Below are 26,289 nucleotides of genomic sequence, written 5' to 3'. Positions count from 1 at the left end.
ATTCTTGTCCATCAAATATTCAACAGACAAATAACAACCTTCAATAACTCTGTCCCAGAATCAATAGATAGAAAAGTAGAGCTGTAATCTGTCTGCTGTGATCATGTTGTTATCATTATTGTTGTCTTTTATTGAAAGATCAACAATTTACCTTTTCATTTAATAAGAATATTGTTATGTGAAGGACAAATGTAGTTTATAATAGAATTGAGTCATTAATTCTTATTTAATCCCTTTTCAAGTATCTTTGTTGACTGTTACTGTTGTTGCAAGTACATTATGTGAAGATCTTTACTTGAAAAAACCCAGATTTATTTTCGAATGTTGGTCTGTTGTAGGTTACATGAATGAATTATCGGTTAGATCAAAGCACAAGAGAATTGCTTGATTTTGTAATCCTTAATATGGCAATGAAGATCATTTAATTTGTCTGCATTTTCAGAGTTAATAGCTGGATAGGCTTACTAACCTTTTTATTTGCTTCTAGTTGGGATCTATTACAAGATATTTGGATAACAAAAAACATAGATATCCCATTAACTGTTCTTGTGCAATTGTGTAAAATAGTGTATATTTCACAAACAATCCATAGCTATCTGTACAACTCCAGTACTTATTATATCATGTTTTTATCATGCTTTTATAATTTTTTAAAATTATTTTTTATCATTTTTAAATGTTTTTATCATCATACATTTATATCATATGGAAGCACCATAGTGTAGCATTTCACCAAATGACTCTTCCCTGCAGAAGGTCATATGTTCGAATCTCACCATTGCCCAGCGTCCTTTGGCAAGGCGTCACTCCATACTTATTCCACTCTTTGCCAATCTCCACCCAGGTGTTTAAAGGGTTACCGGGTAGGATGCGAAAGCATAGTATGCCTCGCTATACAGTGCATCCCCCCAAAAAACTATACACTTTTGAAATGGCTGCCAAATAAAAAATATAGCAGTTTGGGGAAAAAGACTTACATATATGGAAAGCCAATAAAGTCAACTTTCAAATGACACCAAAAGTTGGAAAACTGTTCATGCTTGAGCGAGCACTGCCCACTGAAACAAAGGGTATGAAAATTAGGGTGGGCTGGAATTAGCCTTTCAATTTATGTCAGTTTTAAGAGGCAAATCCTTACGAACTTGCAAAGTTAAGGGCGTTGTGATAAATTAATGATCAACCGTGACCAGTTTTGGTTGCTTATGCAAATTTTTATAAATTATTAAATTTAACTTTAATGCATGAGTGAACACAAATTACACTTTTTGGGCAGCATTTCAACTTTATCATATGGATCTCTTTTTGGGCAGCATTTCAACTTTATCATGTGGATCTCAGCAGTGTGTTCATGGGAGTCGGGAGAATAGGGGGTGAGATAGGATTTAAGTGGGAGAAGTAGGTTGATGGAATAAGGGTCAACAGAACATTCAGCCCCCGCCCCCTCCCTCTTTCCCGCCCTCCCCTCCTGTTGAGAGACTGATGGCTATTTTCATGTACGCGTGAAGTCCAGAGCGGAATGTTGATTTAATGATTAATTCTGAATTGGGGCATCAACTTTTTCCTATCAATCATTTCATCAACAATTTATCAGTAAATCAACTCATTCAATGTGCAATGTGATCAATCAAACATTCAGTTTTTTTTTCAATAAATTATTTCATTAATCATCATAATCATTAAATTTCTTGGTAATAATTCAATAAAAAATGACCATCAGCCACCGGTCACTTGGCAGCTAAGTTTTGAATAGGCTACCATCCAGGAAGGGAGACAGAGAGGGGGGCTGGGAAATGGATGGAGGGAGGGGTTGCTAAATGTTCTGTTGACCTTTCTCCCATCAACGTTCTTCACCTACCTAAGTCATATTACCCCCTCTTCTCCTGACTTTCATAAACACATTGTTGAGATCCACATGAAAAAAGACAAAATGCTGCACTAAAAATTGCAATTCACGATCACTCATGCATTAAATTTCAATGTAATAAATTCAATTTAATAACGCATTAAATTTTCACAAACAACAAACTGATCACAACTGATCTTTAATTCACCAAATAACCCTCAACTTTGCAAGTACCAAACAAAAAACCTGAAAGAAATTGGAAGGCTAATTCCGGCCCACCCTAATTTTCATACCCTTTGTTTCAATGGGCAGTGCTCGCTCAAGCATGAATAGTTTTCCAACTTTTTGGTGTCACTTGAAAGTTGACTTTATTGGCTTTCCATATCTATAAGTTATTTCCCCCAAAGTGCTATATTTTTTGTTTGGCAGCCATTTCAAAAGTGTATAGTTTTTTTGGGACGCACTGTAGAGTCTTGGAACTCTTGTTGGAATGCTCCCTAGGGAGTGGAGAAAGTGCATACATTGTGTGCGTGCATGCCAAAATCCGATGACTGCATCTGTAAAACGCCACTTACAGTTGTTGTCCTGATGTATGTTGAATACTATTATTTTATCTATTAATCCTTGAAGTTACTATTTAAACATGCATATTTATGCTTCTTTCATTTGTTCCATCATACTCTTAGTTGGATGAATGAATATGTTTCTCTGTGGCTCTTCCTTTGTAAATGCTATTTAACTGTCTTGAATTGAGATCTGTATGAATCCTGGGTCCATGGTGCAATGAATGGAGGAACCTGCTGATAGAAATGGATCATTGTCATCCTACAATGTGTTTTTATGTACCTATAAAAACATGCTACATGTTATTTCATGGTACATTACACTCATTTATGTGACAGATAATGGTTTTTAGATTCCCATGGAGGGAGGGGGGGGGGGGCACAAAGGTAGTGCATCATTGAGAGCTGTGAATTTTGAACTGTCAGAAATCAGATATTTTCCGAATCAAAGAAACAACTAATGAATATAGGCCTAATTATAGTGTTGAATGCTGTAAGGTACTTATTAAATCAGAATACCAAAGTTGCAAACTCCTTTATGTGTACACGAAAAGAAACTCAACTAAAATTTTAGCAAATTATCTGTAACAAACATTTAGAGATCCAAATGTACTGAAAGTTATTACAAAACTTCAAAGAGACTCTTATGGTCTAACAATATCACATTTTTGCAGATTTTATAGGATTGTTATTTAAGGAAATTATGCATTTATTGGAATTGTTCCAGTGTTGTATCCATTTGTATAAGATCCAGACTTGTGTATTTCTCATTACTTGTAAATTTTGAAAAAAGAGATGTGATATATTTAGGTTGCATTTATGCTTAGATTTCATAGTATTTGAAGCACTTTCGGGGTGAAAAAAAACAAACAATGAAATGGGGGTCTGTAACACAAAACTTAGCAATCATCTTTCTATGATTGATTGCATTGACTACAATGTAAAATTTTTCGTAAAAATCAAGTGTGTGATTAATCACTAACCTTTGTGTTACAGGACCCAGAATATTGTTGGTTTTTGATGACCATCTAGTCCCAATGATTGTGATGAGTGACGTTATGACTAAATAACGGAAATCATTTCACAGCAATTAAATTTCGCTCCGAGGGGATTTTCAATTGAGTGATATTATAGGGATTGCTTACAAAAATTGTTTTGGTATATTCCCCCAGATAATGCGTATTTGATTGAAATGCAATAGGCCTAATCTATTTATTTTTTATATATGAATCTATCTGGACGTTATCATTCCGATGTTGGGAGGTGCTTCGGAAACAAATAAAATCTCTTTTTGAAAAAGCATTACACCATTCTAATCTATTACAATATATATTATCTCACTTGAAATTGATTTTAACCAACAGTGAATTCCCATTGAAGTTTCATGATAATGTATAACAGATAGAAGAATAGATTGGTTGCAAAAATAAATGTTAGAATCGTAGAGATTACACTAGCACTCAATTGGATCTGTTTTTTGTTTGATACAAATGAATTTAAGAAATAATCAATAATTTGAATAAATGAACAATACCTCAGAAGATGCCCTATTCTAGTTTCAGGCAAAGAGCACCTTGAAACTGATTTTAGAAGTTGAGAAATAAATGTGGAACAACGTAAATATACAACTTGGTCATGCAGTCTAGTGTTTATATCAGCTAGAGTATGAATCATTGGACAAGGGTTAAAGTTCTGACAGTAGTTTATTTCAAATTTCACTCAGCCATTTTATGAATGGTTACCAAATGCAGATATCCCTCAAGCGAGGTTCTGTTCCTCGTCTTGCATCCTAAATTGGGTTTGTCTACCGAGGCGCGGTTGACCTGTGGGCGACCGATGGGGGAGGGTAAATGAGAGACATGGGTCATTTGGCCGACCTACAACCGACCTTCGTAGCTTTTCAATCTCTTTTACAATACATGGATGCAGCAGCAGTGTTTAGCGCTAATTGGCATAAATGGCTCAATCAGGGTCCGCCTCTGCTGTGATATTTACCTGGAGATTATTTATGGAATGTGATGCATCAGTGTCAGTGAAGTATTTATCATTCTTTGATGTTGAATGGGCTGGGCCCTGTCTTACAAAGAGTTACGATTGATCCAATCAACCACAACTATGGAAAGCCAGCAACGTCAACCTATAGAATATGTGTTTGTTTAGATATTTTCGAGATATGATTTATATTCCTGTACCGTATTCATATTTTGGTTGAAAATTCAGTGTGCCTCTCTTTGTTTACAAAGGACATTGCGCAAATTTCCTGAAGAGAAATTATGACATTGATAGATTTTCATATACTTGAGGTTGATCGGATTAATTGTAACTCTTTGTAAGACGAGGGGCCCTGGTATCCATCACCGGCCTGAATAGAGGATGCACCACCGGGGAATTTAGGAGTGATTAATGTGATTGCAAACTTGACTCATATAGCTGAAAAGATCAAAACATTTTCTGAATCATTTGACTAAAAAGTGAAAACAGTGATTATTACCCCAAATATTCATGTTCACTGCCACTCGGCGGAAGTGACATTGCATTATATTTTCTCTAGAGCGTTCTATTTTCAGTTACTATACTAGTAGTAATCTGTCAGATCTGTTGAATGATTTGTACAGACCAAATCTATTGAAGAAATTGATTGAAAATCACTTCACAGTTTTACCATTACTCTTACAAGAGCGTTGTGGCCGAGTGGATTAGTCTCTGGACTTTGAAACAGAGGGTCGTGGGTTCAAATCCCAGCCATGGTGTAGTTTCCTTCAGCAAGTAATCCATCCACATTGTGCTGCACTCAACCCAGATGAGGTGAATGGGTACCTGGCAGGAATTTATTCCTTGAAATGCGTGTGCACTGTATGTTGATCAAAAATATAACTCGATAGCTAGCTGAAGAGACAGAACTGGGACTTTGCATACATGTACATTGATTTGTGGTTCAAAGTTTGTGATTTAACCTGAAGAAAATTCACTAGATTGACTGCAAGCTACAGCTGGGTTAATAATATCCAAGTCCTTTGGAAGCGCATAGAGACATTATTCATAATGTGATATGCGCTATACAACAACTGTATATTATTATTATTATTATTACAAGATGCTCAAAGGAGAAGAAGGCAAAATCCATGAATTTTCAATTTGAGTTTAATCCTCATTTTAATCTTTTTTATCGTTGCTCCAGGATGATGGATTCCTACCAGCCAATGGCTACCTCCCCCTTACCGGTGGAGAACAAGACTTCTACATGGACACGATGCCCTCTAGTGGTGACGCAGAGGCCAAGTCGGCAACGGGGGCGCCACCACCACCAAATTCAAACCAAGCAGACCAACCAAGTAGCAGCGGCGGGGGAAACCCACCCGAAACGTTGAACGACGGTCCCGGTGGCATCACGTCGGCCAATCCCAACTCCATCACGTCGCCGCGGCTGGTGTTCACGCAGGTGACACCGACGGACGATGAGGATCTTGTGGAGGGGTCCGGGAGTGGGCTACCACCCGTTTCTGGTAAGTCCACATCTTCATGAGATACACTCACCTGTGGCCCGTAATACAAAGCTTAGCAATGATCGTCGTACATTTTTCTACGATTGATTCCATTGGCTACAACGTACAATTAATCGTAAAAATCAAGCGTACAATTAATCGCTAACCTTTGTGTTATGGGACCTTGGAGCCACTAACACAAAGCTTAGTAATCATTATATAGATTTTTTTCAACGATTAATTGCATTGACTGCAATGTACAACTAATCATGAAAATCATGCGTACGATTAAACTCTAACCTCTGTTTTACGGAACACTGGTTTCATAAAACTTGTGATCTATATCGAATGCAAAAATTCTATTCAGTTTTGTTTTCAGCTAGAACAATATACAATTTTGCAATTCTGATAATTTTCTATGTAAATAACCCTTATAACAAGATGTTACTATGTAGTTAAGAAAGTTGGAGTTGTGAAGCATCTAAAGGACTTTTATAACAAATAATGTATGTCGTAAAGTAAAAAAAAATTGTTGTTTGCTGTTATATCTTTAGATGGAGATCTGTTATGTTATGATTCAAGTTAGATATACATAATAAAGATAGTCATATGAAAAATGTATTTTAGATTGGATGGACTTGGCCAATGAAGATGATTTGGACACAAAATTCTAAAATACATAAGGAGATATTGACGTTCACGATATATTTCCTTTCCTTTCAGTCATTTACTATAGATCAGGATTCACCCTCACAAATGTGCAGTTTGTTCCAGAGCTGCAGCAAAGGAATTCAACCAAATTTCAGGATGTTTCAGAAAGCGTTAGGTTAGCGGTAAGTACCCATGATCAGAGTTTTCAGGGGGAGGGGGAGCTAATCACCACTTTGGTTTGGTTTCGTCTTATTTACCTCATAAAAATCCAAAAAATATTTTACAAATATGAAAAATAAACTACAAATGTTATCATTATATAAAATACTTTAAAGAGATACAGATGGCTCACTCTATTCAGAGCCATTGATATAATGGATCTGTTCTTCCTAGAGGTCCTCTGATGATCTGCGAGGTGTTGTGGCTCAGTGGATATTGTAAGTGTCCGGACTTTGAACCACAAAGTCTGGGGTTAGAATCCCACCACAGTACTCGCGTCCTTTGGCAAGGCGTTTATCTGCATTTGCTACTCTCAACCCAGGTGTAGTAAATTGGTACCCGGTAGGAAGGAATTCCTTGAATGCTCGAGTGTTTGATCAGGGTAGCTGTGCTGACGCCGGGGTAATAGTATGCAGCGCTTAGAAACATTAATATTAAGCGCTATTTAAATGTTGCATATTATTTTTTTTTAAAGGATGTTTAAAACACTCTTGATGCTGAATTTATCAAATCATCTTTTAAAGTGTTAATGATGAACTGTGAGTAGTCCATAAATACATTGTGAGGGAAAATCCATGGGAAGGGGGTACCCACCTCTTATTTTTTAAATTGGTCAATATGGGCTGTCTATTAAAAACTGCCAATATAGATGCAAAATTATATCACTGAAAATTGTTGATATTGTTTCATTACAAAGTATTATTGAAGCATAAATATGAAAAAAAAAAACACAGTGGCCACTGAGAATGGGATATACTAGTGGATATGCACTCGATCGAATGGTTTCAAATTCTTTTATTTGCATCATACAAAAGCAAGCCCACACGACGTGGGGGCGTCGTGGCATAGTGGTTAAGACTCTCGTCTTTCACTCTGAAGGACGTGGGTTTGATTCAAAGCCAAGACGTGTTTTCCTTCAGCAAGAAATTTACCCACATTGTGGTGCACTCAACCCAGGTGAGGTAAATGGGTACCGGCAGGAAGTAATTTCTCAAAAAGCTGTGCGCACCGGAATCGGTAGACTAGCTTAGCCGGGGTAATATAGGCGCGCCTTGAGCACCTAGCAAGGTGGATACGTGCGCTATACAAATCCTATATTATTATTTATTGAATGGTGAAATGATCTATTTTTTTTATTCTTCATCCCTAATAGGTCGAGGCCTTATATGCAGATCTTCCCGGTGATCAATTTGTAACAGTCTTGCAATTTTTGTAAGTATTCCACGACAGCATTGAACAACCACCTGTTCACGTCATCTCAAGTTACAAAATCGCTGTAATCTTAGTAATTACGGCTGCCAAGCTACAGCTGGGGTAATAATATCCAAGTCCTTTGGAAGCGCATAGAGACATTATTCATAATGTGATATGCGCTATACAAGAACTGTATATTATTATTAAAATCCTTCTGTTCTGTTCTATTTCAGATAATCCTATGATTCAGCTTGATTATCTAACCCAATGAACTGATTCCTATTTTTTACGTGAGATTATGTGAGATTCATCAAACAGAACAAAAATTAGGAAACAATGAGGAAAAATAAGGATAAAAAGATGGAAAATGTATTATAAAGGATTAAAAAAGATTTCCACCTGACTTAAGTCTACACATCAACGGTAGTATGCATGTAATTGAAAATATACAAGCTCTCTCAAATAAAACTTTCAAAAACATTAACACTATCTCAAATACTAGTTTCATGCTCAATTTCTTTTCTGTTCATCTCACCGAAAGCTCCCACAAATCTTGCTATTTAATACTGAATTCTATAAATCGACAGATAACTGTTTGAAAGAAAAAGAGTAATTCAATTGAATCTGGTATTTGTGATCGGTAGAGCGTGATCAAGGCAATGTAATGAGGTTTGGGAGGATTTTAGAAATGAAATTTTCATATTTCTTGAAATTGGTACCCATTCATAATCCCTTAACAGGAATCCATGAAATATTATCTAAAAAAAATTATCAAAAGAGAGTATCAAAATCAAGTTTATTGTAGCTCGTAAACCGTTGTTGCAAATCGATTTGCAAGAGCAAACAGCTTTTCTTATCTATTCATAAAGCTATTTGTCGGACAAGATAATCTGTGTTGTGCGTTCTGTCGTTTGGTATAATTGTTTTTCATTATGGCTCTGTCATTCCCCTGGTCAAATAAGACAGTACGATCATGAGAAAAACATGCAGTGTCAATTTTATTTTCCTGCTCGATGTAAACACAATTATATTCGAGTAATTTTCTGCTCGTATTTGACATGATAACAAATTCAAAAATTGCTTGAGCACTATAAATGCATTTTAATACTGTTTCTTGAGAGTTTATTATAGTGAAATACATTGCAGGGAATATTTATTTCATCTTTAAATTTGATTAGCATTTCTGGTTGTGAGAGAAAAATCTCTCAACTCTATTATGTACAGTCCTATGTAAAAAAATGCTTATCAAAATTTGTTTTGTGAAGCAGTCATACAAAATGTGGAACAAATTACGATAATACCAGGAAAAATTATTCCCTGCATCTTTACATTTACTGTGGGGGAAGTGGAATAATAAGCCAGTAGTAGAGGGTTATTTTCATAATAGTTTTGGAAATTTATATATCTCTTTAAGAACCCTCCTAACACTTAGAGCCATTGATCCGATAAAAATGTTGTATAAAATAGGAGTATTATATTTGATATTTACCATCTATAGTTAACAGATTTTTAAAGAAAATAATATGAAACAGCATACAAAAAATATCATGGGAACAACACTTAGAGGATAAATTGAATAGAATAATGTAAAGGAATAGATTGAATTAAGTTATTAATCTGTGTATTTCGTATTTCACTGTGCTTCACTCACCGCGTAATGAGGCGATAAGATTTATATCAACATAAGATCATTGATATCATTCACGTAATCCGGGCTTCACTGATCCTATCTATCCGCAGTGAATATGCCACTGGTCTGAAATAGGTCATAATAGGTCAGAAAGTTATTCTAACAATTGGGCTTCATGGAGTTCTTGTTATTTACACTTCAAATGCAAGACAATATAATGCTATGCAGGAATTGTGGCAAAGTGACGTGGAGTCAATATTACAGAAGAATAATTGGGTTAATGGATTGTGCTAAGGCTTTGAGAATGAATAATATACTGGAAGATAAGTGAGGATAAGTGATGGTACATGTGGTTTATGTTAAGGAGATGAATTCTGTGGGGTAAAGGAAGATAAGTAAAGTGAAGTGACTGATATTAGGTTCTGGATAGGAATTCTTAGGGTAAAGGAAGATAAGTTAAGTGACTTATATCAGGATAAGAAGTTGAATTCAGTAGGATAAAGAAAAATAAGTTAAGTGACTTATATAGGTATGAGGGGAATTTTGTGTGAAAAAGTGACTTATATCAGGATAAGAAGTTGAATTCAGTAGAATAAAGAAAAATAAGTTAAGTGACTTATATTACGTTAAGGAGATGAATTCTGTGGGTAAAGGAAGATAAGTTAAGTGACTTAAATTAGGTTAAGGAGATGAATTCTGTTGGGTAAAGGAAGAAATGTTAAAAGTGACTTATATTAGGATAAAGAGATGAAGTCACTAGGATAAAGATGTATGATTTATGTGACTTATATAGGAGATGAATTCAGTGGGTAAAGGAAGATAAGTTAAGTGACTTAAATCAGGTTAAGGAGATAAATTCTGTTGGGTAAAGGAAGATATGTTAAAAGTGACTTATATTAGGATAAAGAGATGAAGTCACTAGGATAAAGATATATGATTTATGTGACTTATATAAGGTTAAGGAGATGAATTCTGTGGGTAAAGGAAGATATGTTAAGTGACTTAAATTAGGTTAAGGAGATTAATTATGTTGGTAAAGGAAGATATGTTAAAAGTGACTTATATTAGGATAAAGAGATGAAGTCACTAGGATAAAGATATATGATTTATGTGACTTATATAAGGTTAAGGAGATGAATTCAGTGGGTAAAGGAAGATAAGTTAAGTGACTTAAATTAGGTTAAGGAGATGAATTCCGTTGGGTAAAGGAAGATATGTTAAAAGTGACTTATATTAGGATAAAGAGATGAAGTCACTAGGATAAAGATATATGATTTATGTGACTTGTATAAGGTTAAGGAGATGAATTCAGTGGGTAAAGGAAGATAAGTTAAGTGACTTAAATTAGGTTAAGGAGATGAATTCTGTTGGGTAAAAGAAGATAAGTTAAAAGTGACTCATATTAGGATAAAGATATGAAGTCACTAGGATAAAGATATATGATTTAAGTGACTTATATAATGTTAAGGGGATGAATTCAGTGGGGTAAAGGTAGCTAAGTTAAGTGACTTATATTAAGATTGGCCTAGGGTTACATGACTGAGAAAATGGAGTGTGATGTTGGAGACCTAAAATTGAGAGATGGGTAAAACTTTTTAAGTAGGCTTAAGAGTATCAAGTGGGTTTAGGATTACCAGCTGAATTAGGAGGCATTTAAGGATGGTGCAGGAGGAGGGATGTGGATAAATTGATGTGTTGATTAATTGGTGTTGTTATCTTCAAGAAATTAAGGCCTTTTTTGAAACTATCTTCTATCTTCTTTGGCAGTTGGTATCTACATCTGATTTTGAAGTGAACTGTGCTGTTCAGAAAATAATTTTAAGAGTAAAACTGAATGAAATAGTGAAATGTGGAAGAGGCTAGGGAATTCTGGTCTTGACTAGGGTTTGCATTAAGGTTAAGTAAGGGGATTGTGCAAGGGGCTGGGGTTTGGGAAATGAATAAAATGAGGGTAAATGATTTGGAGATGATGTAAGTGGGGTTAAGGGATAGTTCATGCCTGTGAAGTGGGGAGGGGGTGGACTAAATGTATGCTGATTTGAGATGAAATTGAGGTTAGGCTTAATGGGTTTAAAGACAAGAATGGGGTGGGGATGGATAGGTTAGGCTCGTGGATATCACATGGAAGGATCAACCCTTTTTTTATCTGGGTTATGGGATTGTTTCAAAAGAGGTATATGACTATGTGGGTTTGTAATCAACAAATAAAATGAAAAAAAAAGAAGTTTTATTCTGCAGAAATATGAGTGTAAAGAATCACTCTTGACAAGCCCCCATTGTGAGTGGGAGTTGAAAAATGTTCCAAAAGGTCACAGAGGTTAAATCTTGGAGTCTAAATTGCTTCCAAAGTAATTTTGGGACAAGAAAGGGTGATGATGTATTCACTGAGTTTATGGGTGATGTAATTTGATTCTAGGTTTTCAGGACTTTAAAACACTTTGCGCTCTTGACCTTACAATGATAGAGTTGACCTAAGTTATAAAGCATGAGCAGTAAAACAATGAAGAAAAAAAAAGCGAGATATGACTATATGAAAAGTTGATATGACTTTATTTTCCATTCTTAAACCACTAAAATCTTTGGCTGTAGTAACTTGGGTTTGGGTTAATGGAAACTTGTGTCATCTGCATTAAAATTTGGTGTGTGAGTAATTTATACTGTAGAATACACTTATAGAATTATAAACTGGATAGATTTTCTGATTATCACACTTTAAGTACCTGTATCATCTCTTTTATATAAGATAATTTGCATAAATGCATAAATTATTAATTTTCACTTGTTAAAGTAATTTGTACCCACAATGATAGCATTATTTGCATTGTATACCATATTTTATTTGTTTTAATTATGCCTGGCTCTCCCTAATTGAATAAAAACTGAAGATAATATGTATTATAATAATCATAAATATGAAGTAAATGCAAATATATTATACTTTTCCTATTTTATACAATTCAGCAATCAATTATAAATACAATTATTCCCCTGAAAAAAAAACAACCCTGAGACAGAAGAGTTGTGTAACTCTTGTCTGATAAATTATCTGTTAAAAATAAATTTGTCATCTTTTATGTACTTTAGGGTGTTTTCAATAGAAGGCAAACAAAAATTTTATGGGTTTTCTTAACTGAAATATCCAATATATTGTAAGGGTGTTCCAAAATCTTCTCATAATTGTCATTCAATTCTTCTTTTTAATCCAACAGAAACCGGACTGGTGATACGGTAATACAGTTTGATTTAGGCAGTGCCGGGTTCTACAGTGAGATCGCCCTCTATAGGGTATTAGATACAGCCGTCAACAGCGCTCAAGTTGGATCGTTCACCGTTAATCCCGATGAACTGGATTTCGCACCCCTTCCAGGTAAGTATCAATTCAAAAAATGAAACAAAAAGTACTTAAATTCTACTTTGCTCATACCCCATGGAATACTGAATTTGTAATTACCATAGGCATTACACATAGATCATCTTTTTCCAGCAAGCACGCAATTGGTTGATAATGCCTTCTATTCAATACATTCATTTTCCATTAAAAAAGTAAAGTAAAACAAATAATTACAAAATTTACAAATAGATATCGGAAGGACCCCAAGAGAAGCATAACTTGCAAGGAGGATGGGGTACATTACAAATGGGAACAAAATACTTTCAAGAGATAAAACTTGTTCCATTTCAGTAATTGCAACAGATTTCAGGATTATGTTTATTTCAAAATATTCAGAATTATTAAAAGAAACTGACTGAAAAATTGATGTTTATCTTAGAATGGGCAGCTCTTGGGTAGTTGGTAGGGGGGGGTAGAAGATGGGGAGTGTTTTCATAGACCTATCTTCATGATCCTCGCTTTATGTTTTCCTCCATCTTCTCCTTTTCCACTTCAATTCTTCTCCTTCCTCTTTTACTTATACTGCTTTGAAAAGCACCCATGTTACAATACACAGAGGACCTGTTATGCAAAGTTTGCAGTAAACTGGCCAATCTTGATCGCTGTACCAGGTGCATGTTAAGAACATGATCATTATCAACCAATCAGAATCATTGTTTGAAAGTGGCAATTTATTGTTAATCTATGTGGTATGAAGCCAAGGTTATATATTGAAATATTACAAGGCTCGTATTTGCCAATCAATTTCTGGGAAGCATGGGAATTTGAAAATTCATCTTTCAGATGCAAAGTCCTGGAATTTTTTTTTGAAATTTAGAAATATTTGAATTGAAAGTTATTGGAAATCATTGATTTAAGATATCTTTAAATGAATTTAATCAATTTATGGAATCAACATCCTTCAGCAGACAATTTGTACTTTGTTCGACCCTGTACCTGTGATGAGTTATGGAGACCTGCATTCTTCTGCTCTGCAAAGTCATTTGGATTTTGAAGAACTGTAATTGCCGAAGCCCTGGCAGTACAATTTGTTCGCAGGTGCAACATGTCATAACTTTATTTTGACATCCTTGTCTTGTTTATCAAGAAAGTAACACCTCTAAATAGGATATTGTTTATTCCTCTATTGACCCCAAGAGTTCATAACAGTCAAACACAGTAGATTTGTCATGCCGACAGTAATTGTGCTGTGGTGCAGTGAATCCTGTCTTGTTGTCTTTATGTCCTGACCAAGTCAACTCGATGAGACTTTGTGTCTTGTCTTCTAGTCGTGACACATTTTCTTATCTCCTGAGTATTCCCATCTCATGGTCGTTTTTGGTCGTCTGATTTAGATTTGACAAACTTGACAATACTTGGTATCTTGTCTTGTCTTCTTGTCTACTTGACTCCCCGGGGGGCCAGTCAAATCTTTTGCTGTACACATCAATAATGACCAAATGATTTCCAAACACTCCCTAAACAAGTTTTTCTCTGTGTGCAAAATACCCCCCTAAACAAGTTTTTCATGGACTTTATTTACACATTTTGGCCCCTAAACAAGTTGTCGCCAGAATAATAGCCCGAGGGAAAAACATACCCTAAACACATTTGGCTAGTCTTAAAAAAAAGCTTTGGAAAAAAAACATACCCTAAATATGTTTGACCCCGCGAATGACCATTGACCAGTGTTTCAAAACTACCCCTTTTTTTAAAAATCAGTGTTTTTGATACCTTTAAAGAGTGCACGCGCGGCCCGCGTCCAAAACTGAAAAAACACTCTTTAAACACGTTTTTTTGGTCACGCATGTGTACAGCAATATATTTGACTGGCCCCCCCCCCTGGGCTTGACTCATTCACTCGACTTTTCTAGGATCGTCATATCTTGAAAAGTACCCTTTTTTACATTTTATGAGAACTTCACATTTATTTTCAGACATAATGTTCCTTTGTATCTCCTAAAGTTGAGCTGAAGAATTTTCTCAATATTTTCGGTTTTTGCATTCAACCTTGTTTTCAGACAAAGTGATGAAGAAAATGTTATGGATCAGTGGATACATGTGTGAACTTTGAACCATGAGTCCCAGGGTTCAAAACCCACTATGTTTTTGATCTATTGAAAATTCCTCCTGCATTTATGTCACAAGTCTGAATAAAGTTGTTGAAAAAAGTCTCTCAAATTAATGTTCTAAAACAGTTATTCTTTGTTTATTTTCATTCATGTTTTTGTTGGCTTTCTAAGCATTGTATTGATCTTGATAGCGTATTTCTCGCATCTTGTTAAAGTACTGGGTCCATATAATTTCGCTGTGAGGTGGAATTGGTGTTGCTGGCTGGTGGTGATATATTTTCCCTGATTGCTTAGAAAACATGAGTACTTGTACGCAAGCAACCAGAGGGCAGACTGCTTAAGGTCCTCTCTGAGGGACCTGGTAATAAGGATAAATACCTTAACAAATGCACTTGTGCATCAACTGGGTATCGGAACCTGGGTTAGAGGGCGGGGGGTCTCATTAAGTTGTTTGTAAAATTATGCATCAAATTACACTGCAAAAATGCCAGTGTTAATTTACACCAGTCTGGTATTTATATTGAAACTCACCAGAGAAGTGTTGAAATAGCACCAGTTAAGAATCAAACCAATGTTGGCTTAAAACTAATTAGTGTTGCTTAAATGCCAAATTGGTGTTAGCCTAACACCAAACTGGTGTTGTTTCAACACCTCTCTGGTGTGTTCCGATATAGATACCAGGCTGGTGTTAAATCAACACCGGTGTTTTTGCAGCATACGAAGAAAAGAACTGGATTATATTTTCATAAAGAATTGTTTTAATAACAAATGCACAAATTCTATCACAGGTTTACTATCAGCCAATCAGATTGGAGGATTTCAGTAGCTTTAAACTGTTCTTGAAAACTTTGTTATGATAACAAGTTTTATGAAATAGGCCCCCAGATCTCAGTTGCCAGACAGAACTTAATCATGGTTCAGGTCTCTTTATTTTCCTTGATGTGTGCTAATGTTGAGCCGATAAATAACATTCTTTTCAACATTCTTTGAAGTCTTTGGGGAACTCCCCATGGCGGTGAGATTCTGGAAGACTGATGCCTCTTCTCAGAACCATACTGTTTTCATTTGGTTGGTGGATGAGGGCGAGAAAAAGGTTATTGAACCAGTCTTTGGTTGCATTCACTCTAAGTTTGATCTCATAAACATGGGCATGAATCCATGATTCAAGTTTGTTGTTGTTTTAGCTTAATGGCACGTATCATTCAGCAGTGAATATATTTGCCATGTTCTCTGCATAACCTCTTTTCAGTCATTGTCTGCATAATTCTCACTCGTCTTTGGTCGCAGTGCATCTTTACCTTGAGAATACAGGTCAACCAGTGGTTAACTTCCCGGCACGTGTTGTAATGCGTAAAAAACCTGATTGAGAAATCTGCTGTGTTAAGTTATTCTTGCAAATATAATTGTAGCAGTAACATAAGTTCTGTGTTTGTGTTTACAATTATGATCCTACGAATTTACATGGAAGCCTTGTGTTTTCGACTTACATTATTTTGTACAACCGTGACTCTTTTGGGAATGCTTCATTCTTGTCACATAAATTGATTCTCCATGTTTTTGAATGATGGATGAGAGAAATTGATAAGTAGCCCACCTTTTGAGGAAATCTGTATTTGCATCATTGGTGGATGGCTGCCATTGTATGATTTCTTTCATATCACATTCTTGATGTTTGATACTTTATTTTAATTCATATCTTTATATATTGAGCAAGACTTGACTTCAGTCACTGGCGTAATGTTCGTTACGTGGATCCAGGACTTGTAATGTACCTTACTCCTCCCAGCTGTAGTCATCTACCTCCCAAGCTGTGAGGTCCGTCTGCAACGAATTCACCTTCGTCAACACGGATGCACTTTTGTGAGACAGACAGTCGCGAGCACGTGGGGGTCTCCCCTGTCTTCCCTTCTGAAAATATTGAGAGCTGCTGATGTGAGGGGATTTGCGAGGATCTAGAAAATTGGGGGAGAATTGTGACAGATTTTGTCAGCGTTGCTGTGCAACTGTTGCCGATAATTTGACTGAATGCGGCTGATGAAAGGGTGGATTTGATTTGATTCGATAGAGGGAAAAGGAGGATGATGGGAAGGATAGGAGAATGGAAATGGGAAGGAAGGTTCATTTTGAGAGGGAAAGAACGAGAGATGGAAGATTATTAGGATTAAAAGTGATGGAGGGAAGAATGCAATGGTTCAAGGAATTTTTGGGAGGATAGGGAGAATGCAAAAAAAGTGGGAAAGTTCTTTCAAGAGGAAAAGAGTCAGAGATGGAGGATTAGAATTAAAAGGGATGGAGGGAAGAAAAGGATGGCTCAAGGAAGAATAGAGAAGCATAGGGAAGATGGAGAAGGGAGGAAGGTTCATTTTAAGAGGGAAAGAGTGAGAGATGGAGGATTAGAAATGGGGAGAAGAAAGGGAATGGCAAAAACTATTGACAATAAGGGGAATATTGACTGAGAGATTTTACAGATTTAGTGATATTCCATTTATATGATAGTGATAAAACATTAATGTATTCACCTCCAATACTGTGCATGGAGATTAATTTTGATATGGAGGGGAAAACCTTGCTGCATCTTATTTTATCATTGTATTGCGACTGAATCATTAAAAAAAGACACTGATTAACTCCTGACTTTTTTAAGCCCCAGTAGACTTGGTAAAGGTTGCCAGAAGGCAATGGTTTAATATCGTTTTTAAGAGATCATCCAAACTGGCAATGGCATTGGAAGTACGAGGCACATTTCACAGATTTCTACAAATATGTAGTACTTTTCTATAGCATTCCGGGTCTGGCTTCCAGTTTCTGATGGTGTATGTTAACCAGATGTGTCTTACACCATAGGTAGTTCCTTCAAAATACCAAATAAGTTTCAATGCCAGGAGTAGGACCGTTGTATATCTCACTCTATTTATAGGAATCTACCAAGTAGCTCCACATGGGCACAAAAAGAACAAGGAAACTCTTATGATGGAGAGAGAGAGAGAGAGAGAGAGGGGGGGGGGTCCACAGTTGGTCGCTTGATGATTGCTCTGGGCTTCCTTTCATTAATCGGTGTACTCTGGGCTGAAAATAAATATATCTATACAATATACGGTAGTAAAATTCACTAAGCAGAGCGCTGAAAATTTCATTTAGATCCGAAAACAAATAAAAAAGTTATGAATTTTAAAGTTCTGGCAATATTTTGTGAGAACAGTTATGAGTCTTATCCTGAATATGCAATGAGCAAGCTGATGATGCCATATCCCCATTTATTCTTTTGTATTTTGTTATATGAAATTGTATTTATTCAAATTATTGCTGCAACTTATATTGTTACAAGTGAGACATGTAAATATATTTATGAAAATATGAAATAAGTATGATTTCAAGTAATAACATTGGAAAAGACAAAGTGGGGGCATGACATTATTGGCTCACCTATTTCATGTTCATGATGGCTTTGCATACAACTGTTTTAACAAACTATTGTTAAATATTAAAATTCAGTAACTCTGTTATTTGTCATCAGATTTTGATAAAATGTTCAGTGCTTTGCTCTGTGGATTTCACTCTATTTATTCAGATATAATTATTTTCAGCCCCAAACACCCTTTTAAGAGAAAATCACATATATAAAGTTCTCAGTGATATTTAAGTCCAATAAACAACACCACAGTCCTCAACTTTTTCCGAAGTGAACACTGTGCTGACAGTTGACAAGAGAGGGCAGTATTGCAGTTAGTAAGGAGAAAGAATTGGAGTATTTGTTCTCGGTCTTGGCATTTTTCTTCTGATGGCAAAGAATGGGTAGAAGCTGTGTTCTTTGCAATAAGTGTTCAACTATCCCTATATTTCATTTCATTTATTGTTTCTGCAACTTTTAATTTATAAAGAAACAAAGAAAATAAATGCATATACTAAAATAGTTAACAATAAAAATTATATAAACAAGGTTGTATTTTCTAACATAACAGTTTGACAGGGTTGCAGGGGTTGCCACTTTATATAAGCTTAGCTTGACTTTGTGGCACCCCCCTCCCGGAAAACAATTACAAATTATATTTAATTATACCATCGTAATGTAAGGGTGCAGGAGGGGGGCCTGAGGAGGGAGTTATATATACAGATAATTTATATTATATATATATAATTATATCTAATTTATATTCATTATAAACATAATTAGTTTCCTATGAGATATCTTCTGTAAACTTGATTTCTTCTGGTAATGAGTTTTCCTTTATTCTTATTGATTTTTTAGAGATTTTATCAGCTTTACTTCTTCCCATCACAGAAGCTGAATACAATTTTTTTTAAATCTTTGAGAACTAGAATATTTCAATTATCATTTCTTAGTTATTTTCTTATTCTTAGCTTATATGCTTGCAGTTGAAAGTTTTCCAACATTGAGCAATGTTGGCATTGGCATGAGAAGAAGACAAGGCAGAGTTACAAATGAAGTCCATTGCCTCTCTTATGAGTTAAAGGGAAAATTCAAGGCTTGTACATAAATCAATCAATAAAACTGTAGTTGGAGAAAAAAAAAAACCTGTCAACCCATGCATATATGTTTAGCTTGTGCATGGAGCAAACAGTGAAATTAACCCTGCCAAGGTTTATCCAAGGTTTTTACATTAGATCTGTTTAATTTAATGGTCATCAGGTGCTAATATTTTTCATTGATTAAATTTGTTAAAGTGTTGAAATTGAAATTTGAATTCAAATTAATTACACTTGTTATATTTTTAATTGCATTGAATTATTTATATTTGGATGGTAAGTTTTATGTGCATTTATGTGATAAGAAGAATTGTAAAATTTCAAGAGAGAAAAAAAAAATGAACGTAACAAGAACGTGGATGGTTCAAATTCAACACATAAGCCAGTATATATGATCCATCTTATTCCTTTTTGGTTATTGCTCCTTTGCCGCTACATGCATTAAGCCTTTGAAGAAGAAAAGTCATTTGGCATCCATATTTCACTGTTAACATAACCCTTCGGGCTAAATCATTGTTTGGATGTCAAGATCCATATCTCACTCATGGAAATGATTTTTCAAAAGGTCGAAAGGGTAGAGGGGTATAACCTGGGATAATTGTTTTGGAAGAAAATATTTATGTGAAGAAACATTCTTTTTTGTTGTGAGGAAACAGTTGTGTGTGGAAATTTTTTTTTGTAAAGAAAACAATTTTTATTTGTTGAATAAGTGCATTACATGGCATGTTATTTTTATTCATTTATGCACCGAGAAGGAATTAGTTTGTGTATTAGAAATCATTTCTCTCAAGAAGGCAAGTAATGGTATAGGCCTATAATACTAGTATTTCCATTTCTCATAGCTCTTTCCCATAGATTCTTTTCTCTGTCCATGATATTTTGGTCTGTCAAAATCTTGGTGAGAATGCATTTGGGCCAGGTAAAGAGGTGGTTCAGATCTGACCGGGATTGACCTAACTGGTGGAAAAAAGATATAGAGGTCATAGCCAGCCCATGCAAATCTTGCAAATATGAAAAACCTCTGACAGGAAGATTTTGGCCTTCCCAAATTTTGATATAATGATATGCAAGATTTACATAGTGCTTATACACAATGTTTCAAAGCACGGCATATCATTACCCTGCTTATAGCATGGCTACCCTGATCAGGCGCTTAAACATTTAAGAAATTGCTTCTTACCGGGTACCTACTTAGTACATTTGTGTGGAGAGTGGCAGATGTATAGATAAATGCCTTGCCAAAGGACACAAGGGCTGCATTCAAAGTTATTATGATCAGAAAGAGGTATAAATGTAGGGTGTAAGAATGTGATTCTCTAAAAACTCATTTTAAGTGTAATGTACCTGTTGCACCTGTCACATACGATTCCCAGAAAGCACTTTCAAAATGAATTATGCCGGCATCATGTTGTTTGATCGTGGCATTACATTGTAGCTCTGAGTTACATTGCATAGAGCCAACAAATGACCCTAAGGCATTTATCTACACTTGCCACTCTCCACCCTGGTGTAGTGAACAATTAAGTTACCCTGCAGGAATAAAATTATTAAAATGTTCAAAGGTCTGATCAGTGTAGCTGTGCTAAAGCTGGGGTAATGATTTGCAACACTTTGAAACATTTGTAGAAAGTGTTATGTAAATGTTGAATATTGCTGTTATTTTGGGCACAAAGTTGAATCCTTGCACCCTCAAAATGAAATTACATCGTACTTTCGAGTGTGGTATCTTTTGGTTCTATGGTCTTTGCGGAGGCATGCACGAGAGGAACAAGGTCTGCGCCGATGGTGTAGCATTCCTCGTGATGTTGAACCATCTAGACCCCAATTGTCCCCGTAGCTCCGGGCCTTGTTGTTTAGGTGACGAACAAGTGACCCCGTGCATATATACTCCCTTGCTTATGAAAATAATATCCCTGACTTTCAACATGAGTCGAGTTTGGGATCAGAGGATGATTTAGTTTTCCGTTTTCACATTTGGATAAGAGGAAAGGGTAGGGTGGATGGATGGATCTTAGCAGGGAATGAATTCAGATACTGTTAATGCCAAATTATGAATTACAATTGTAATTCATAACTTGGCGTTCATAATTTTTACATTGATGTAAAAATTTAGTTTTATACGGGATGGGCAATTTCCCAGGATTTCCCACCACGGGGGTGTTTCACAAAGATTTAAGTATGACTTAGAGTCGCACTTAAAGGTCTAGTTGCGCGCAGTATAAAAGGCATGACCGTATTGGTCAGATCAAGCGAAGAGGACGTGCACTACTGCGTATTGATCAATAAGTTTGCACGTTGCATATCATGTACGTGTCGACATTTAAGTGCGACTTAAGTCATACTTAGATCTTTGTGAAACACCCCCCTGGTGGAAAATACTGGAAAATACTTGTAAATGCTTGGAAGTACTTCAGATGTACAGGGAGGTATAGAGAGAAAGGCTAGAATATGCTTGAGAAACACCAGTGGGCAATACTTGAAAATATCCAAGAAGTATATTTTGTAGTATTTCCCTGCATTTGAAACTATTTCACATTATCTTAGGTAATTAAGCATTATTTACCGGTATTAACCACCTTGTATTTTCCACTCTGGCCAACCCTGGTTTTATAGAAAACCTGTGAATCGGCTTTTAAAAATCATGTTTGTAAGTTGTTTCTCTGTACGATCCTTTGTCTCTCAATCAGAACTTATTATATATATGATCAAACTTTTCTAAGACTTCTAGACTTCGAGACTTCAAATAACCTGTAATGTTGGTTTAATGTTAGGGTGTAGTTAGGGTCTCTGTAGGTATCATGGGACTATGATACTGCTGAAATGAGCATCATTAAACAGATACTTACTAAAAGTATAGAGTATTACGAACATAGTTTTAATTAACATATTCTTTGGCCCAAATTCACAAAGGTGGTTTTGAAAACCATCGGTTGAACCCATGGTTTATGCAGATTTCCTGTATAAATTATACTTATTTACCACGTTTATTGAAAAGCGTCAAATACTGATGCGCGCTTTTGTCACAGTGCGCCAAATTGACGCATCTTGCCATGGTTAAGTATGCTATTTTATTCATGAGTCCACTGTTTTGAATTAATGAGTCCACTCTTCAAACAGTGGACTCGTGAATAAAATAGCGTACTTAACAATGGCAACATGTGTCAGATTTGCTCACTGTGACAAAAGCGTGCTTCAGCATTGGACATTTTATAATATACGCGGTAAATAAGCGTAATTTATACAGGAAATCTGCTTAAACCATGGGTTAAACCGATGGATTTCAAAACCACCTTTTTGAATTCTGGCCTTTGTGTCTGTTAAAACTCTGTTTGCATCCGAAAGTGTTATCATATCCATTATGTTAACATGGAATTCCATCTTCAGACTGCTGAAGGATACATGGGCCCTGTCTTACAAAGAGTTGCGATTGATTCATTCATTCATTCAACCTCAACTTCATGTATATGGAAATCCATCATTGTCATAATTTTTCCTTTTCCAATGTTTCCAATATCCTTTTATAAACAAAGAGGAAACACTGAATTGTCAAGACAGTGATAATTGTAATATGTATCATGTACCTCATGTCTAGAAAACATTTTAAACAACATTCATTTTTGATGTTGGCATTGCTGGCTTTCCGTATTTGTGTTTGATCGGATCAATTGCAACTCTTTGTAATACTTCAGTTGTACACCAGATACCGAAGGTACACCTGACTAAACAGGGGACCACACCAGGGCAGGACTTGATTTAATACCAATATCCACTGCCACCTTTCTACACCTGGGCCGTGTAGTTCAATGAACTGTTATTGTAGACCTACCCACTTCAAATCTAGAGCCTTTAGGCTGGCAAAGAGTTTTGATTAGCCAAATGGATATTTTGGTTGGCCAAAAGTTAGATGTGATAGGGTGTTGACCATCCACAATGTCTGTTGTGTCAAAAAAATTTGGCTGGGCAGAGTTGGTTCAGGTCCGACCTAATTCCAAACGGTAAGCCCCCATCACACTTACTCCGAATCAAGCAGAATTGGCCTGAATGAAAGGACTATTGTTTGACCACCAGTTGGTCATTTAAATCTACTTCGAACACCGTTCGAAAATATCCCTCGAATGTTTTGAACATGACCAAAACCTTTGGGACGGCCAAAAGAAATGACAAAAATATTTCGAATGCACTCAGAATGCAGTCAGGATATTTAGAATGCCCCTAGAATGTCCAAGAACGTAGCACGAATTATCAATCTGACTCTATTGTGGTTCATTTTGACTAGTGTATGATGATACACCTGGTCAATTTACTGAATTTCAACTCCAGTTTGGTGAATTCATAAGTTCCTCCCAAAAATTTCTAAATTTTTTGAATATTTTTTTCTTTCCAGCTTCTGCTTGATTCCTGCTGATTCCGAATAAGTGTGATGGGGGCTGTAAAGGATTTTGACAAACCTGAATGATTTTAAACTGGGCTGGAAGGGAGGAGAGGGGAGGGGGTTTGTAATTTACAATATTTTTTTCATATTAATGTATTTTCTTTCAAAAGTTCTCATACGCCCATAGAATTTGCTTGCTAACTTAGTCAATAGATTTTTGAAAGATGACTGGTCAAGGGCACCCCAACACTAGATCCCCTTTTTCCCTACCAGACTCCTTTTCTTTCAGTCACCTTGAACTAAAGACAATTCTTTCTCTCTCCTGTTGTTATTTATCTACACCCCTGTCTCGTCTATGGCGACTTTGTTGGCTTGAGTGAACCCTACACCGCCCTCAAATGGCCCTACAAATCATGTGCACCCTTGCTTTAAGTCACCCCTCCCCTCCAATTTAAATCCTCTTTCTTTTACCCCTTATTTAGATCTAGCTATCTATTTACTCTTTCCAGTCCCCTCCTGAGGATTTTCCCCCTAAGTCCCTCCCTGCTAGTGCCACTGGTCATCCTCCACCCTGGCTACCACTCATCCTCCACCCTTGCTACCGCTCACCCTTCCCCTTTTGCTTCCATTCTTCAACCATCCTTGCTACCACTCGCCCACCACCCTTGCTACCACTCACCCTCCACCCTTGCTACCCCTCACCCACCACCCTGCTACCACTCCCTCTCCACCTTTGCTACCACTCCCTCTCCACCTTTGCTACCACTCACCCCTTGCTACCACTCACCCTCCATCCTCCAAGTCAAATTAGTTTATTTCACGCCATGTTTACATCAAGCCACATCCTCACTTTTTTCTAGGCAAAGAAATATTTATTCCATTCATGTCCATTCTCTTGTCGCTAAGTTGCATGACAGGCATTACCCCATGGTCTATGAACTTGTCAAAGAGAAAGCCTGCCCTCTTTCCTCTGAAATTTAACTCTAAGCTAGTCTTGTTATTCAGACCCATTCCTTCTATTGTCTGAATACTTTCGCTACACTTCTCTGAGTATATTTCTAACTCAATATCCATGAGGAATTGCAGTATACAAGTATTTGTAATAATGGCAATCATTATCAGTGAAGTGATTCTTACCCACGCTTACAACTTCTTAGATCATAAAATGCTAGTAATTCACAATGGTGAACAAAGTTGAGGAAATGGGTCTGGAAAAGTAGAATCTTCTGTGGATCCGAGGGGTTTAGTTTGGTGCCAAAACTTTTTTTGGAGTACACTGCACAGCGCCGTGGAGTGAAGAGGGTGCTGGATTGAACAGTAGGGAAGGAGGATAGTTGGAGAGAAAGAGGGGTAGCACTGGAGTTGATGGACATAGAGTGGATTTTATTCTAAAAAGATTGTAGATGATGATTTCCTGACTGAGGCTGATTTGGAAGAAAATTAAGTGATACTGATTTTCGCCATCTCTCTCGGTCTCTCTCCTCTGTTGAGCCGTGGAGGCAGTATTTCATGGTCTGATGCTTAATGGAACATTGACTGATACATTTATCAGTTAAAGAGGATTAGGATACATACCTCGGGCTCAGACGGCCAAGCCTTTGGAATGTTGGCTTGGGAGCTTCTAGGTTCCGTCCAGACCTCCAGCTCAAAGTCAAGTTGGTGAACCGAAACCTTGCGGATTTCCCCGGGATTATCCACGTCAGTTTCCATTTTCTGATCCAGGAAAACCTCACGATTTATTCTTGTTTTGTCATCTGCTGCTCCGAAGGAATCCCTTGCATCACTGGTCTGTTTTGGTGATGGCAACAGAATGAACACGCAACGTGGAACAACTTGTCAGTAGTTGCGCATGTGTTGCCTTTTTACTTGATTAAGGAGACTCAAAGAATTTTGTTAAAGAGAATTAAACCAACCAACCATGGATCAGAATACTCATTTGATGCCCTCCATGATTTCTATTGTTTTCTGTGCAGTTATTCTAGGGACCTCTACCACGCCTTTCGTCTCGACGCAAGCGATCACCCAACCAGGACCGGAATGCGATCTCAGTCGAGAGTTTTACTGCTCTTACTACGGGATCTGCATGTCCCTTAACCTCCGTTGCGACGGTGTCTTGCACTGTCCGGAGCCGTCCGAGGAGGAAGGATGCCCACCAAGGTGTGCGTTTGGCCAGGATAGATGTCCTGACGGAAGCTGCCTTGATACCACCCAAATATGCGACGGTTACTACGATTGCGCCGATAGATCTGATGAACTTGGATGCTGTAAGTACAACCATTACTTAATCCCATCTGTACCTGTTAGCACTTAAGGAAACAGATCACACTCTGATATTTAAGAAATCTAGTAACAACGGGAACTAGTCCTAGCCACTCCTATGCTGTTGATAGTAGTCTTTTGTTGCAGAT

The 26,289-nt window shown here is 36.6% G+C and overlaps 2 protein-coding genes across 2 annotated transcripts in view; both read left to right on the top strand.

Annotated features, from left to right (window-relative positions):
* The first annotated feature begins 5,230 nt into the window (after positions 1-5,230).
* LOC129275788 (basement membrane-specific heparan sulfate proteoglycan core protein-like) lies at positions 5,231-14,769 on the top strand. The gene is made up of 4 exons (XM_064109450.1): positions 5,231-5,909; positions 6,612-6,721; positions 7,912-7,970; positions 12,792-14,769. Exons 1-4 carry the CDS (start codon positions 5,648-5,650, stop codon positions 12,970-12,972), a joined length of 612 nt encoding a protein of 203 aa, XP_063965520.1. The 5' UTR covers positions 5,231-5,647; the 3' UTR covers positions 12,973-14,769.
* A 10,217-nt stretch (positions 14,770-24,986) lies between these two features.
* LOC129275781 (basement membrane-specific heparan sulfate proteoglycan core protein-like) overlaps positions 24,987-26,289 on the top strand; it is a 116,969-nt gene continuing 115,666 nt past the window's right edge. Inside the window, exons 1-3 of the mRNA XM_064109134.1 lie at positions 24,987-25,052; positions 25,434-25,536; positions 25,855-26,145. Of these exons, the coding sequence (XP_063965204.1) occupies positions 24,987-25,052; positions 25,434-25,536; positions 25,855-26,145 (460 nt within the window). The remainder of the gene's footprint in view (positions 25,053-25,433; positions 25,537-25,854; positions 26,146-26,289) is intronic.

Source organism: Lytechinus pictus, chromosome 14 (assembly GCF_037042905.1).
Source record: "Lytechinus pictus isolate F3 Inbred chromosome 14, Lp3.0, whole genome shotgun sequence".
Classification (NCBI taxonomy): Eukaryota; Metazoa; Echinodermata; class Echinoidea; order Temnopleuroida; family Toxopneustidae; genus Lytechinus; species Lytechinus pictus.
This window is presented reverse-complemented; position numbering and strand designations above follow the sequence as displayed.

Coding starts and splice junctions, on each gene's coding strand:
- LOC129275788 (XM_064109450.1), top strand. CDS start 5,648: ATGGACACGATGCCCTCTAGTGGTGACGCAGAGGCCAAGTCGGCAACG. Junction 5,910..6,611: donor TGGGCTACCACCCGTTTCTG/GTAAGTCCACAT, acceptor CTTTCCTTTCAG/TCATTTACTATAGATCAGGA. Junction 7,971..12,791: donor GTAACAGTCTTGCAATTTTT/GTAAGTATTCCA, acceptor TTAATCCAACAG/AAACCGGACTGGTGATACGG.